General features: G+C 43.0%; 1 protein-coding gene across 1 annotated transcript in view; it reads left to right on the forward strand.

The window, feature by feature from the left end:
- Positions 1-17,397, forward strand: part of cacna1ba (calcium channel, voltage-dependent, N type, alpha 1B subunit, a) — a 137,017-nt gene that overhangs the window by 57,005 nt on the left and 62,615 nt on the right. Inside the window, exons 8-9 of the mRNA XM_077240844.1 lie at positions 11,882-11,997; positions 14,729-14,812. Coding sequence (XP_077096959.1) covers positions 11,882-11,997; positions 14,729-14,812 — 200 coding nt within the window. The remainder of the gene's footprint in view (positions 1-11,881; positions 11,998-14,728; positions 14,813-17,397) is intronic.

A 17,397-nucleotide genomic window follows, 5' to 3' on the forward strand; every position in this document is an offset into this window, starting at 1 on the left:
TTTTTCTTTTTCTTTCTTTTTTTTTATAAAATAGGATGTTGTTTTTGGACCCCATTGACTTTCATGAATTAAAATTAAATTGAACATTGAAACTAGGGGTGGGTGATATGGCAAAAATATCATATCACAATTTTTTTTTAGCAAAATCACAATTCACGATTTTATCAGGATTATTTTTCATGTTGGTTTTACTATTTTGCAAGTGACTGAGCATTATAGCCAAACTAATGTCCCTATTTTAAAAACAAAGCCTTAGGGAACCTTAATATAAAATAAAAAATAATGGCAGACATTTAGGCCAAAGTGGCGAAGATAAAAATCTTTGTCATTATTTTCTTTGTTATTAAAAATTAAGAACAAAGATACACAATACACATAGGCTACACAACCTAATATACAAATGAAATAAGTGCTTTATTTTTTCAGCTACAGTAGGTGTATAATACACCTATGTATTATTATTATGTGTATTTAACCGTGCACGGTGTATACACATTTAACCGTTTAAATGTGTATACACCGTGTATTTAACAGTAGCATTGAAGAAAATAATTAAATAAACATGAAAAAACACAACATAGACTTCACTGTATAAATTATACATTGATTCTTATTAAAGCTACTTTTAAAGTTCTCAGTCAAGAGCAGTAAGTGATTTCCTCTGTGTGTTTTGTTGTTTTATTAACATTAAAAGGAACAGTTCTCCCAAAAATTAAGTTGTTTTAAACCCGAATAAGTTTCTTTCTTCTGTTGAAAATAAAAGTTATCAGCACGTGAATGACTTGTTTAACCGGCAAGGCTTTAAAGCACATGCAAATAATGAACTTTTGTTAACATTTGATGTGAATATATGTCACGTTGTAGCCTACAATATGTTGAGACCGAGGCGCCAGAACTGCAACTGATAGAATGCACGACACTACGATATTTTTTCATAAGCAGATCGTGGAGACTTTTTAATTGTCCACGATCAAAAATCGTGATATCGCACACCCCTAATTGAAACATTTTTCAAAATATCCTCGTTTGTGTTTCATAGTTTTGGGTGAACTGTTCCTTTAACCAGTGAGATTTACTTGGTCAGCCAGCTGCGTCAGATAGACCATGCTAGTCGGCCACCTTTACCTGCAAGTTTTGGTGTATGGTTATGCTAATCCACTAAAAACAGCATTTGCCAGTATGAAAGTTCAGGGCAAAACAATTATTATTTTATGTTATTATCTGTGATGGAGAGACCTTTAAGTTGTCTTCCATAACTGTTTTTACGGTATAGTGTTTTTACTGTTCCTATGCATTTTATAATATTTACTTGGGGTTCGCTGTTTTATATAACCTGCTTTGGCTAAGTAGGGATTGCCTTAAAGAGAGCGAGAACGATACTCGGTTGCTAATCTAACCTCGGTTCTCTCTAGAGAGGGAACGAGTATTGCGTAAGTTTAGCTTACGCTACGGGAAAGATTCATCTTCTCGAGATATTGAAGCCAAAAAATTATCCTTAATTTTGTATTAATTGTCAACGCAGTGCAGCAGCTAGCAGACCTAGAGCAGGCCATCTCGTGTGCTCATTGGCTGCCCTGCGGGCAACTGCTGCAGCCTACCAGTGAGCCCGGCGTGACGTCACGCCCAATGAAGGGCGCCCGCGCCTTCATAGCGTCACAGCCCGCCGGAATGGGCGTGGCTTAGCGTATAAAAGTAGGGGCTGTAGGCTGACTTCCCTGGTTTTTCGTCGACTGAAGCGAAGTCGCTTGTGGCGCGAGCACGGCCGGTTACGCAATACTCATTCCCTCTCTAGAGAGAACCGAGGTTACGTTAGTAACCGAGTATCCATCTCTTACGAGAGGTTCTCTCGTATTGCGTAAATTTAGCTTACGTTACGGGAACACTTTGTCAACGCCGTGCGCGCCAAGCATCCACCATGAAACCCCGAACTTTCAGGGGAACCCCATAAGTGGAAAAAATAAGGTGGCCAGCCACGCGGGCAGTCACTTGTACATAAGCACACATAGGGAATACAGAGCAGCGCGCCGGTCTGTATAGGCACATGGCACATACCCTACTAGTGCAGCTCAACCAGGAGAGCTGAGTCACGTGAGAGTGAACTGAGTAGGAAGATCTGGGCAGAATACACCTCTCCTTCAAACTGACAAAAGTTTAGCCTGCAAGGCAGGAACTTTTAGGTTATAAAACCTGACAAAGGTAGACGGAGAGCTCCAGCCCGCCGCTACACATATGTCATGGATAGAAATCCCACTGCACCACGCCCACGACGAGGCCACGCCTCTCGTGGAATGAGCCCTGGTGCCCAGAGGGCATTGCAGACCTTTTGATGCGTAAGCAGCTGCTATAGCGTCCACTATCCATCTGGACAGGTTCTGTTTCGAGGAGGCGAGACCCTTGGTGCGCCCACCAAACGAAACAAAAAGCTGTTCTGAACGCCTGAAGGAGGCGGAGCGCATAATGTAAAATCTCAGCGCCCTGACAGGGCAGAGGAGATTCACCTCACTTTCGCTGTCAGATGATGGCAGAGCTGACAGCGAAATAACTTGCGCTCTGAATGGAGTGCCCATCACTTTAGGAACATAGCCATGTCTAGGTCTGAGGATGACTTTAGAGTCATTCGGCCCGAACTCAAGACACGACGCGCTGACAGACAGCGCATGCAGGTCCCCCACACGTTTTATGGACGACAGTGCAGTCAGAAAGACGGTTTCCAGTGATAGATATTTCAACCCCACGGAGTCTAGTGGTTCAAATGGAAAGGCTTTCAGGGCCTCGAGGACCAATGAAAGATCCCACATAGGAACCGACGGGGGGCGCGGCGGGTTCATCCTTCTAGCTCCTCTAAGGAAGCGGATGACCAACTCATGTCTTCCCAGTGACTGGCCGTGCGTCGATTCTGCGAACGCTGCCACGGCCGCCACGTATACTTTGAGCGTGGATGGGGACCTCCCCTTATCCAACAGCCCTTGTAGGAAGGTGAGCAGATGCGCCAGCCCGCATGTCCGTGGGTCCAGACCTCTGTCGGTGCACCATCCAGAGAACACCGACCATTTAGACGCGTAGAGCCTTCTCGTGGAAGAAGCTCTAGGTTGCGTGATCGTGTTCATCACTCCTTCTGGCAGGGCAACGAGTACCCGTTGATCAACCATGCGTGCAGAGACCAGCGCTCTGGATGGGGATGCCAGATTGTGCCGCGAGCCTGAGAGAGGAGATCTGCCCTCACCGGAATCGGCCACGGAGCTGTAAGTGACAGCCGTGCTAGTTCCGGGAACCAAATCTTGTTCTCCCAACGCTGGGCTATGAGGAGCACCGAGTGGCGCGTTTCCCTGATTCTCTTGATCACCTGTGGTAACAGAGAGACCTGAGGGAAAGCATATAGCGAGAGGCTGGGCCAAACCTGGGCCAGCACGTCCTCGTCCTTCGAGAAGAACGTTGGGCATTGAGCGTTGTCTTTTGATGCAAATAGGTCGACTTCCGCTCTGCTCAATAGGCGCCACAGCTTCTGGACCGTTTGGGGGTGCAGGGACCATTCCCCTGGGGGAACATTGTCCCTGGACAGTTTGTCTGGACCGTCGTTCAAATGGCCAGGCACATGCGCCGCCCTCAGCGAACGCAGGTGCATCTGAGACCAAATAAGGAGGCGTTCCGTCAGATTGCAGAGATTTCTGGATCTGACACCGCCCTGACGGTTTACATAGGATACCACAGACATGTTGTCCGAGCGGACAAGAACATGTTGGTCCTGTATGAACGGGAGCAAGCGCTTCAGCGCGTTCTCGACCGCTATCATTTCCAGACAGTTTATGTGAAAACACTTCTCTTGGTCTGACCACTGGCCGAAGACCGGTCTGTCCTCGAACAGCCCGAGTTGGACGCGTCTGTCGAATGACTTTCCGATAAGAGATGGTTCCCATCATCACTCCCTGCTGGTACCAGTCGGCTACTAACCAGGGCTGCAGAGCCGCTATGCAGGTCTGAGTCACTCTGATTTTCTGGCCGCCATAAACCCAGGCTCGGCGGGACGCGCGAGCATTCAACCAGCGTTGGAGCGGGCGCATGCGCAGTAGGCCCAGCTGAAGCACCGCTGCAGCTGATGCCATACAGCCCAACATCCTTTGAAATGTTTTCAAAGGGAGAAAGCTGCCCTTCTGGAAAGATGCGGCTAGGTGCGAACACGGCGCGCGCTGTCATGGTCATTTGTCATGGTCATCCGAGTCTAGTTCTATTCCTAAAAAGGAAATTGACTGGCTGGGCAGTAATGAGCTCTTGGTCCAGTTGACCGTGAGACCCAAGCTTTCCAAGTGACTGAGAAGCACTGTTCTGTGAGATGGCAGTTCTGTCTCTGACTGTGCCAATATCAGCCAATCGTCCAGATAGTTCATTATTCGCAGCCCCTGACTTCTCAGGGGGGCGAGCGCCGCGTCCATGCACTTCGTAAATTTACGGGGTGCTAGGGACAGACCGAACGGCAGGACGGTGTATTGACATACCTGACCGTCGAAGGCGAATCTCAAAAATTTGTGCGCGAGGATTTTCCTGGTCGTAAGCATTTTGCTTTTCGCACTTTTCGCAAGCACTTTGTTCAAATGTCTCAGATCTAGGATAGGTCTGAAGGCTCCGTCCTTCTTGGGTATGAGAAAATATCGGCTGTAAAAACCTGACTCACTCAGAGAAGGCGGTACCTTTTCTATAGCCCCTTTGCACAGCAGCTTTGCTATTTCTGCGTGAAATAGGTGTGCTACTTCCGCATTCACTATCGTCGCGGTCCGGGCTTGAAAGCGCGGGGGACGGCGAATGAATTGAAGTGTATAGCCCTGCTTTATTGTGCTCAGCACCCATTCTGAAATCCCTGGGATAGTTTCTCACGCAGCTATGTGAGCCGCTAGGGGGCGAATGGCCTCCGGGTTCAGATCGCCGCCATTTGCGGGCTTGTGAAACTGAACCGGAGCCGAAAGCGCGGCGCGCGCGCTCTCGGTTCTGGGCAATGGCTGCTCGCTGAATGCCGAAACCGGCTGATTTATGTGAGATGTCCCAATCATAAGGGATGGGGAACATTCTTTTTTCACTTTTTGACGCGCGAGCACTTACATTCATAACCTGCTTTTTTGATCGTGTAACAGAGCGGGCAGATAGTGGGCACAGACCTGTGGACACATTTCTTACATTCAACACTCGAGCGGCTTTTCTGCGCTTTATGAGAGTGTGCTCTGTGAGTGACGAGAGATTCGAAGGTCTTGTGTGTAGGGGTAAACACTGGGGCGTGGGCACTTTCACTACACTTAAAACACAGACGGCGTGAGCCGGACCAGACATTATACTCTTTTTGAGATTTCTCTGGGTCGCCGTGAAAACGGTGTTTGTGTGCAGGCGAGAGGGTGAACAAACCGGCTCGTTGGCTGCTAAATGAACCACTGCAGTAGCCTGTTTTAAGGGGACTGACAGGGAAATAAACTTTTACGGCGGTCCGGCCGCAGAGGGACACGCGCGTCTTTTCGGAGGCGATGTGTCTGTTAGTAAGCGTGAGCGCTCTTGAGCGGGCACGTAACTTACATTCTTAACCTGACATGTATGAGGCTGTTTTGGCCGTGAGACAGAGCGGGCAGAAAATAGGCGTGAGCACAGAGTTGTGGGCACGTTTCCTACATCTAGCACTCGAGCGGCTTTTGCCAGCTTTATGAGAGTGGGCTCTGCGGGAGACAGGGGGGGTATCGTGTTTGTGTGTAAGGGTGAACACCGAGATGTCGGCACTTTTTCTACACTCGACACCAACGGCGTGAGCCGGATAACCAGAGATTATACTCACTTGAGATTTCTCTGGGTCGCCGCGAGAACGGCGGATGTGTGCAGGCGAGCGGGTTGCATTACCGGCTCGTTGGCTGCCAAATACACCGCTACAGTAGCCTTATCTAAGGGGACTGACAGGGCGAGACATTTCGACGGCGGCGCGCAAGCCCGTACGGCTCATGCAGAGAGCTCGAGAGGGCTCTGTATGACGCGCGAACAGTGACGCGAGGGCGGGGTAGCTCTCTTGTAACGTAAAGAGAGCTAGCCGCTTGCACGTTGGTCGAGCAGAACTGGGAACAGTGTTTGTATGAGGGCGCGCGCACTAGTAGTGGGCACGGGACCTACATGTGACACAGATGATGCCCGTCCGGGTCATGCAGAGCGCTCGAAACAGGGGCGCGAGGGCAGGGAAACTCTCTTGTAACGTAAGGAGAGCTAGCTGCACGGCACTGTGGTTAAAGACTTCGATTCGAGCCCGCAGGGTCGACATCGGTAGTTCCTCGCAGTGCTCGCATCCTCCATCGAGAGGGCGAGGCTGCGTGTTCCTGGCCCAGGCAGAGAGCGCAGATGGGCGGTCTCCAACGCTGAGCGGCTCTGCACGAGCCATAGGAAGTGCGAGACATCTTGAAAAAGACGTCTCGCTGCTCTTTTAGGAAGTGTAGAACACAGAATACAGAGATAAAAGAATCTGTCGCCGGATAGCGTAGCTCGCACGGATGGCTGAAGGTGGCGAAGACGGCCGGCTTCCTCAGTGCTGTCCTAAGCTGGCTGTTTCGCTTGTTCGGCGGCGGCGGTGGCTTCTCTCAGATCCAGCGATGCGAAGAGCTCGCTGAAGGGACGAAAAATCAGGGAAGTCAGCCTACAGCCCCTACTTTTATACGCTAAGCCACGCACATTCTGGCGGGCTGTGACGCTAAGAGGGCGCGGGCGCCCCTCATTGGGCGTGACGTCAGCGCCGGGCTCACTGGTAGGCTGCAGCAGTTGCCCGCAGGGCAGCCAATGAGCACGCGAGATGGCCTGCTCTAGGTCTGCTAGCTGCTGCACTGCGTTGACAATGAATACAAAATTAAGGATAATTTTTTGGCTTCAATATCTCGAGAAGATGAATCTTTCCCGTAGCGTAAGCTAAACTTACGCATTACGAGAGAACCTCTCGTAAGAGAACTGGATGGGAGCACTCATTTTAACTATTCAAAATGTTGTGCAAATGTAGGTGTGGGTTTTATCCATCCTATTTATTTACCTGGTTTAACTCTTGTTCCTAATCACATTGTGTATCTATTTATTAATCATATGGTGAGGCATATGTGTTTATTTAAGGCAGCCAATGTTCTTTAATTTCTACTGGAGAAAGTCGTGTGCTGTCATGTTAGTAATTACACCAGTGTGCTTTAAATCAATAGAGGAAGGGAGGATTGGAGGATGGATCATGGTTTTTGAGGGAATTTGAACAAGGTTATTGTAGCGCTGCTTGAGCGGACTGAAACTCTGAAAGTCTCAATAGAAGAAGTTTTTAAACATTTTTATTTATAACCTGTTTTATTTCTCTTAACCATATTTATTCGCACAGTTTTGCACATCTGCTTCTATTAACAGCAGATGTGTTTTTGGCACCATTGAAAGCATCCTGACCAGCTGCATCACTGTGTGATTTGGTAACTCCACCACTCACAACCAGAAAGTGCTGCAGCGCATAGTGAATGCAGCAGGAAAGATCGTAGGTGCCACACTGTTTTCCCTCAACGACATTTACAATACACAATTAACCAAAAAAGCACTCAGCATAGTGGGTGATCCCACCCACCCCTCACACTGCTTTTTTAGTCTTCTGCCATCTGGGAGAAGGTATTGGAGCCTACAGGCCCGAACCACAAAACTGAAGAACAGCTTCATCCACCAGGCTGTCAGGAAGTTGAACTCTCTTCCTTCTTAGCCCTTCCCTCAGATGCACTGAACTGTGACTCTTTACCCCAATAGCCACACATGGACACACACATGTGTACACACACACACACACACACACACACACAGACACACACACACACACACACACACACACACACACACACACACACACACACACACACACACACACACACACACACACACACACACACACACACACACACACACACACAAAATTTGCACCAGACCCTTTGAAAATTGCTGCTCTCTTTCTTTTTGCATACTGGTTGCACTTTTAATGTAAATCTATTTAAGTTATCATGTGCCTAATGTTTGTATTTTGATTTATATATATTTTTAAAACTTTTCTATGTTATGTTGGGGTTTTTACATCATGGGTCTGATGGAAACGGAATTTCAATCCTCTGTATGTCCTGTACATATAGTAGAATTGACAATAAACTGAAACTTGAACTTAAACACTTTTTGGATGCTAACATCGCCCCGTTTCTACTTGGTGTGATACTCCTTGTGACCGCTCTGGTCCCCATCACATTATATCATACATGATTGTTGTATGTAATATTTACTCTCTTTCTTTCTTGCACAGATTTCCTATTTTATTTTTTTCTTTCATATTCACATTCCCATGCTCCAATCACATTCTCGAGCATGGAGTAAAATCTTGATTACAGAAGCATCACATCCCTCACATTCTGTCCACCCTACTTTTTTCTTTGCATGTATAACTTTTTAACCTCCTCTCTGTACACTCTTAACAACTGTTAAAGAGTAATGGTGGTCCATCATCGCTGCCCTCCTCTTATTATCAAGATAACAGATGGCAGGTTGTGAGGGGGCACAAACAGTTTTTTTTTTATCCCTTAGTGCTTCTCCATAATCATGTTGCAGAGAAAGCTATAATGTTTATGAAAATGAATGGGACTCGTTTAATAAGTATACTTGTTTAATACCAAGTCAGGGTAAAGTATGCTTGGCAATGCATGAGCATTTCTCAGTACAGTAAATGCCACTTTTTGTGAGCTATATCTAATGTTAAAAAGTTATCACTACACAGTTTTTTCATACTGTGGAATTAAAGTTAGAGAATAGACAGAGAGATGAGAAACTGTCTAGGCCTATAGGTGCTAATGGTGGGCGATACTGCAGAATTTGGTATCGATCCGATACCAAATACATATAGGGTCAGTATTGCCAAGTAATACATAAAGGGTCAGTATACTTTTTACTTTAAAAAAATAATTTTGTGTAGGGGAGAGCAGTATGTCATTATTTCTGAGGTGAATGAATGATCAATTCTTTAGGCAATATTTTTTTTATTAATGTATTGAAGTGCACACAATTATTAGTTACTAGGCACTGTAGAATGAATGCTTTACCGCCTTTTTTATAAAAAGAAATAAAAAGAAATAACAAAAATCTCTCCCTTTTTTCTGGTTTTAAAAGCAAATTAAATAAAGTGAAATAAAGTGCACACAATTATTACTGAAGAACAAACAAAGAACAAATATACCTGTGCAATTACATTCCCTGAGCCCCCCTTCTGTTCCTCTCGGCCATCATGGGGTGCGTTTCCCAAAGCCAACTATGGTCGCAAGTTCCGTCGTTACCAATAGAGTTCAATGGAAATTGCGATCATAGTTGGCCAACGATGCGTTTGGGAAACGCACCCCTGATCTCTCATTCAATGTGCTATTATCAGCCTTCGCTGCTCCTCGCCGCGTTGTGTCAGTGAGTCACGTGAAGACACAACAACGAATCACAGAAGAGCAGCAGGAGGGGGAGGAGGAGCAAATGGATGTGAAAGCAGCGTTTGCTCAGGATTGTAGTGGTAGAAGACACGAGCAAAGTATAGTGAACGTAGAGGAGAGATATTTAAAATAAAATATCGATTCAATTACAATTGTATCGATCTGATACCAATACCAGTGTTGGCATCGATACTATCGATATTTAGATCGATCAGCCCACCCCTAATAGGTGCATTACAGAGAAAAAATAATTGACCCCTGTTTCCTTAAGGATGAAGTGCAGCATTGCCATGATTAAAGGGTAACTAAACCCTAAACCAACTTTTTTTAGTTAATGATCTGTAAGAATGGGGCTTTATTAGTACTGTTCATTGATTCGAGTAACTTTTTTGACATTTGTGTATAAAGTGTTTGAATTCTACAATATATGGTGTAAAAACGTCTTAGTGCTCCCCTCTTCAGGTTGAACGGTGGTTACTGCAGTTGAATTTTCCTATTGGATGTTTGGGGTGGTTCCTGACGTAAGGGGTTGTTGGTGAGGTAGGCAAGTTCCATACAGACAGATGCATCTCAGGTGCACGCCCCCCTCTGCTGGATATTGCCAGTGGTTGGGCAATATCCAGAATCAAAATCAAATATTGCCAGTGGGTGGAGTCAGGCTCGACCAGGGGTTTAGTTACCCTTTAATTAGCTGGTTTCAACTGGTGATGATTTTATATTAATTTACATAAATAATTATTTAAAGTTATTTATATAATTGCAGTACTGCTCAAAGTTTGCGGTCAATAAGATTTTTTGGCGTGAAAAAAAATGTAGAGTTTTATTCAGGGTGATGAGGACTTCCATCAGCCTGAAGGGGGTTTATTCTGAGAGAACCACCGGCTGGATGTACATTATCCCGCTTATTACACGGCTACTTGCCACATAATGTCAGGTGTGGGGGTGGTGAAAGGAGCGAGGACTCGGGTGCAGAGTTGATGGGCTTTTTTAAATAAAAAAATAAAATAAACTACCCAGAGGGGAAAAACAAGACTAACTTGACAGCAGGGAAACACACAGTGTGCATAAGACAACAAACCAGCACAAGACTGCAAACGCAAGGAGAATAAATGGGGAGAGCAAACAAAGTGAGGACAGGTGGGGCAAATGAATCAATCAGGTAACAAGATGGGAGGGACTAGACGATCTACAGGAGAGCACATGGCACAAGGAAACATACCATACATGACTTTAACACAATACATGACTTGAAAACAAGCACATGGCCAGTAAATCAAAACGAGACATGAACATACAGACAATGAGAAAACACATAAGCCACGTGTTCACACAAAACATGACAACATGAAAGCACACAGCTAGTGTTATACACAAGCTGTGTGCTACACAGTACAAGACAAAACAAGAGTGTCAGGGCTCTGTCACAAAACCAAGAAATAGACTAGACAGAAGTGACTGAACCCTGACACATAAGAAAAGTAAATAATTAGACAAGAAATATTGATCTGAGTTGAAATATTTTATTAAATACAAAGCTTCCGTGGAGAGAGCAGTTGCTAGCACGGCAAGTTCAAACTAACATTAGACGGACATTTAAAAGATACAGTATACAGTCATACCACTTATTATACAGCATTTGCCACATAAATAAGAGATATTGATTTCAGATTAAACTGTTTTAAAATCGTACCTGTTTGCATCTTATAATCCAACAGTGTACAAAACAATAGTTACAAAATGAAGCAGCTATGTTTGTATGAAAGAAGAGAGCTAGTTCATGATACTGGATGGCATAATTGGAAAACTGTACACACAATATTTATTTGACTGAGTTTTAATAATTTATTAGCTCACTAAATGCAAAACTTCCATGAAGAAAAAACATTCCTATTAATCTAGATTTGTAGACATCAATAGGTAGCTTATTTAATTAATTTTCTCTGAAATTGTATTTTGACAAAAAACTGGCTTTGTATATTAAGTTGGCATAAGAGAAAGAATTTTAACTTTTAAAAACAAATTGCACACTTCAGCTTTAAGTGAGGCATAAACTGTAGACTTTTAGCTGTTGTTTTACATTGATTCTAAAACATTGATTTTTCTTCAATTGTGAATCATTTTCTTTACATTTGTTATTGCAAATGTGAATGCCACACATTGTATTTGCTCTTTTTTCTAATGTTTCATTTTGGTGCATTTCTCTCATTAACTTTTGTTTCTCAATTATGAACCTTGTAATGATAAGTGGGGTCTTTTGTTTATGTGGATAAATCACTATATTATGAGATCTCACACTTTAATAAGTACACACATTCATACTGTTACACACATAACCTGTGCCATAGAGCAGGGCTCCCCTGATACCTCTATGCAGTACAGTGTGTTCATGGATGTGTTTGTATGTGCATTTTTTCCCACAGGGAGTTTGCAAAGGAGCGAGAGCGTGTGGAGAAAAGACAGGAGTTCCTGAAGCTCCGCAGACAACAGCAGATAGAGAGGGAACTGACCGGTTACTTAGAGTGGATCTGCAAGGCAGGTAAGTCTCTAAAAATGAACAATATCTCCATTAACACTTATAGTAATCGCCACAGGACCAAAGACATCCATGCCTCTTTCAAGACCTGAACCTGAGAATGTTCTACATCGCAACCACCATCAGTTCCCTAGAGAGCATTTTGTTCCCCTGTGTTTTTCCTCCCTTGACTGTTAATCTCACTCACTTCCCGGATCTCTGTTCAGCCGCTATGGGAAATTATGTATCTGTGCCTGTCTGTTGCTCAGTACTTCCTCTCTCCATGGCAACCAAATAGCCTTCCTCTCACTTCACCAGCTGGTTCATACCCTCAGTCTTCCCATGACTGCATGTAACAGCTCTTTCATCAGCTGCTTCGCTTAAACAGTCAATGTCTTGGAGCTTTCTTTGTCTGTAGATTTGCACTGATCTAGGGCCAGTTTAGTAATGGTCTTCTCAAGTTCTACTTGTCATAAGATTTTAACATGATTCACACATTCTAAGTACACAATTTCACCCTTTTTACTGCGAGAGCAGTGTTATGCTGCATCCCTGAAACTACAGTAAAGTTTTATTGGGTCTCTCTTGCTGAAATCAGCAGAAAATACAATTGCTGTATATGTATTTATATCTTGATGGGCCAGTAGTTCGATGGTGGATAAGTTGCAAACAGGTTCTTCCGGGTTGAGTGAAGGATGACGAACTTCAGTCTGATTCGGTTGTGGTCGGAGACTCCTTAGTTTCCAGGTGAAAAGTTACAATATAGTTTGTTGTAACTATGAGGCCCTGCCAGCATGGGGAGTTCCTGCAACATCGCGGTCAGATCGGATGTCTTTAGTCTTTTCCATATGAACAGCAACAAGAAGAGACCGGGTCACTGAAATAAATCAAGGCTTGGTTAGTTCTGACCGGTCATGTCAGTCAAGCTTGCATCAGCTGTCTATGAGCTGGTCCATGTCTACCTATAGGAATATGACGTCTATCACAGCATCCCTATATTCCATTCCATTCAGTATTACTAGCAGATTTATTGTGTTACTCTGGAGCTAATTGCCCTCCTCCATCCCCAGCTCCTCTTCTCGTCCAGTCAGGACTTGGCTCCAGTCATAAGCGGAATTATGGAACTTGTCGTCATGCTGATGGATCTAATAATGTTAATGGATGAGTGAATGCATAGATGTTTTTAACATGACTGTGGTATGAAGCAGGTCGAGATTGCTAATAAGAGACAGATATCAGTGCCACACGCGAGTCCGGCAGATATTAATGGAATGAGGACATTTCATTCTATCGAACTACCCGCAAGTACTGAACTAATACTCACACAGGTCAGTTTATTAGACGAATGAAACCTGTGAGTTAACGCAGCGCTGTTTCACTTGGTCTACACTATCACACTAAACTGCATTTGAGTGTGTTGAAAGTTATAATGTTATTATATGTGTTAGTTTGTCTGTATGAGACTTGCAGTAAGCTAGATCAACATTAGAATAACATATATAACAAGTACATGCAAGAGTGGAGTCTCTGTCAAGTCGAAGTTTGTCACGGACGTGGAGCTTTCGGCATCTGGAAAACACCACGCTGTAATTGATCCTCATTTTTGTTTTCCTTTTGTCCCCAAGTCTGCTTGCCATGGTCCATAATGTTTGAACGAAACAACAGCGTGAGAGTGCTGCTAGACGTAACGCAGTTATCCACGTTTGTTGCCTTGGTTACTATGGCAGTATGAACGGAAACCAGGGATAACACAGATATTACGTCATTGACAGGTGACAAGTGAACGTGGACGAACCATTATATAAAATGGGAATTTCTCTGAAATTAAAAATCTTTGGGAACTTTTGTCATATTGTAAGTACACAACTGCAGGAAATATATCACACTGTGCAAGTGATTTTTGGATATTTTATTACAAAAACTTACATATTGTAGCTTTAAGGCATGCATAAAACAGTATGTCCTGTTTGGGAAATGCATGTTCATTCATAGAAAGGCTTGTCAATGAGTTAATAGAGAGAAGTCTGTTTTATGGGCATTATGTGTCTGTTTCAATAGGAATGACGTGAGATTGAACACTCTGTTTCCATGTTGATGCACATGCAGGATGTGTGAAACAGGCCTCAGGATGTGGCATTACGAGAAATGATCATAACAAAAATTAATCAGAAAAACATGCATGACAGGACTTTTCTAAAGTTTAGAAAGTTTTAGCTTTCTAAATGTTGATGTTGTTGGTCTTTTATAGTTCTGTAATTATCATCCATTATCTAATACTGTAGTTTCTAGTTTAGGATTGCACAGTTTATTGGAAAACTTCTGATCTTCCACCAGCTCAGGAGTTAATAAGCTCTGTCACAGCATGTGATTTCCCAAACTCCTCCATGGTGGACCTGGCTGTAATATTTTAACACCGTAAAATCATGATGGAATTAACTGCTTGCATGTGCTTTGACTTCATCATGTATCTATCTACAGATGATTCATTATAGATCTTCACTGCATTGTGTAAAACGTTAATGTGTTGGGCGATACAGTGCTCACTGCTGTCCCTGCCTCCTGCTGGATGTTAGTCAGATCTGCAGTGACAGCAGTGATTACTGTGTGTGGCACCAGGTTACAAAAAGTCTTCTAGTGGTCGCTTTTGTCTACTTTTTATCCTGTTTATCCGCCTATAATCCAATCACAACACAGAACAGCAACAACCACTTAAAGTATAGTGTGTGAGAGTAGTAAAATATATTCTTTGTCTCAGAGGAAGTCATGCTTGCTGAAGAAGATAAAAATGCAGAGGAGAAGGAGGATAATGCCTGGTACAAGAGGAAATGCAACAACCCAGGTAATCATTAAAAAATAATTATTATATATATGAATTACATGAGCAGAATAGCTTAAGTTTTTAATACTACTAATAAATAATAAACAATATGGTTACTCTTTATTTCTATAGTCCACTCTAGATATTATCTAGAATTATACCTGATTTAATAGAGTATTAGTTGACTGTTTGGATTAGGGTCAGAATAAGTTGGCATATACTTGCAAAGTTACTTATAGTCAGTAGAATATCTGTTGGGGAACCATTAAAATAAAGTCTTAGCAGATGTCAAGTCATCTTTATGTATATAGTGCTTTTTACAATTGAGATTGAATCAAAGCAGCTTCACAATGATACAATGAAAATAATACAGCAAAGTTTGTTTCTAGAAGAAAATTGCATCATCGTCTACCTTAAGTAAGGCAGATCAATAATATTGTTAAATATTAAATGTCCCCAACTAAGCAAGCCAAAAGCCAAGGCAACAGTGGCAAGGAACCAAAACTCTATCAGGTGACAGAATAGAGAAAAAAAACATTGGGAGAAACCAGCTAGTTCTGCTCTGGCCAACAAACGAACAGTGTATGATTATGATTCAGGCAGCATTACAATTGCAGAAGTCAGATTGGATCAGAACATTCCGAATATTTATCCAGTTCCATCTGGTTGGAAGTCCGAGTCATCACGCCGGTATGGAGACGAGTTTTGTTGAGAATCAGTGCCGATGGCTGTCATGTCGATGAGGCCTTCACAGGGCTGATGAGGCTGGCACTTCAGGGGTGCGTTGTGGATGGGTCCAGGCGCAGCTCCACCATCTGATCTGGATATGGCCCGGATCCGGCTGACTTCAGTAATCCTCGGAATAAACAGAAAGACTAACATTAGCGTAGATGCCATTCTTCTTATGATGTAACGAGTACATCCGGTGTTATGGGAAGTGTCCCTGGTTCTGGCTGTCCTAATCTATGCAGCCTAATAATCATTTAACTGATTTGAATAATATAAATGTATATTGTTCTATATGAATGACAGGTAAAAGAGATGCGTTTTTAGTCTAGATTTAAACTGACAGAGTGTCTGCTTCCCGGACAATGTTAGGAAGACTGTTTCAAAGTTTAGGTGCTAAATAGGAGGAGGATGTACCGCCTGCAGTTGATTTTGATATTCTAGGTATTATCAACTGGCCATTATTTTGACATCGCAGTAGACGTGAAGGACTATAATGTGTTGAGCTCACTCAAGTACTGGGGAGCTAAACCATTTAGTGCTTTGTAAGTAGTGAGCAATATTTTAAAATGTATACAATGTTTAATAGGGAGCCAATGCAGTGTTGACAGAACGGGGCTAATATGGTCATACTTTCTGGTTCTAGTAAGAACTCTAGCTCCTGCTTTTGGACCAACTGGACTTTGTTTATTAAGCATTCAGGGCAACCACCCAGTAGAGCATTACAATAATCTAGCCTTGAGGTCATGAACGCATGATCTAATCCGCATTTTTCATTGAAAGCATATGTTGTAATTTAGATATATTTTTAGGATGGAATAATGTGGTTTTACAGATGCTAGAAAGGTGGCTTTCAAATGAAAGATTGGTATCAAAGAGCACACCCAGGTTCCTAACTGACGACGAAGACTTAACAGAGCAGCCATCAATTGTTAGACAGTATTCTGGGTTAATACGTGCAGAGGATTTTTGCCCAATAATTAGAAACTCTGTATAATCAAAATTAAGTAGTAGGAAATTAATATTCATCGAAATTTATATCAGCTGTGCATTCCGTTAATTTTGTGAATTGGTGCATTTCGTCGGGCGTGAAGAAATATAGAGCTGAGTATCATCAGCATAACAGTGAAAACTAATTCCATGTTTCCTAATGATATCTTCCAAGGGTAGCATGTACAGGGTGAACAGCAACAGTCCTAGTACTGAGTCTCCATACTGAACTTTGATATAAGACATCTCTTCATTTACTGCTACAAACTGATAACAGTCAGATAAGTATGATTTGAACCATGCTAGTGCAATGCCACTAATGCCAACATCATTTTCAAGTCTTTTCAAAAGAATGTTGTGGTCGATGGTATCAAATGCAGTACTAAGATCCAGTAACACCAATAGAGAGATACTAACACGATCAGATGATAAGAGCAAATCATTTGTAACTCTAATGAGAGCAGTCTCAGTACTATGATATGCTCTAAATCCTGACTGGAAATCCTCGCAGATACCATTTCTTTCTAAAAAGGAACTTAGTTGTGAGGATACTGCCTTTTCTATTAATTTTGACAGAAAAGGTCTATTCGAGATCGGCCTGTAATTGACTAACTTTCTACGATCAAGTTGCGTTTTTTTTATAAGAAGTTTAATATTATCCAACTTAAAAGTTTTCGGTACATATCCTAGTGACATAGATGAATTAATGATATTAAGAAGAGGATCTATGACCTCTGGAAGCATCTCTTTCAATAGCTTAGTCAGGTTAGGGTCTAACATACAAGTTGTTGATTAAGATGATTTAGCGAGTTTAGACAATTCTTCCTCTCCTATAGAAATGAATGAATTAAAGCAACACCAAGGAACACTTCCTCTGCGGTCGCCCTACA

The sequence above is a fragment of the Siphateles boraxobius genome, unplaced genomic scaffold, assembly GCF_051911475.1.
Source record: "Siphateles boraxobius isolate OS27281-9 unplaced genomic scaffold, OSU_SipBor_1 24, whole genome shotgun sequence".
Lineage (NCBI taxonomy): Eukaryota > Metazoa > Chordata > Actinopteri > Cypriniformes > Leuciscidae > Siphateles > Siphateles boraxobius.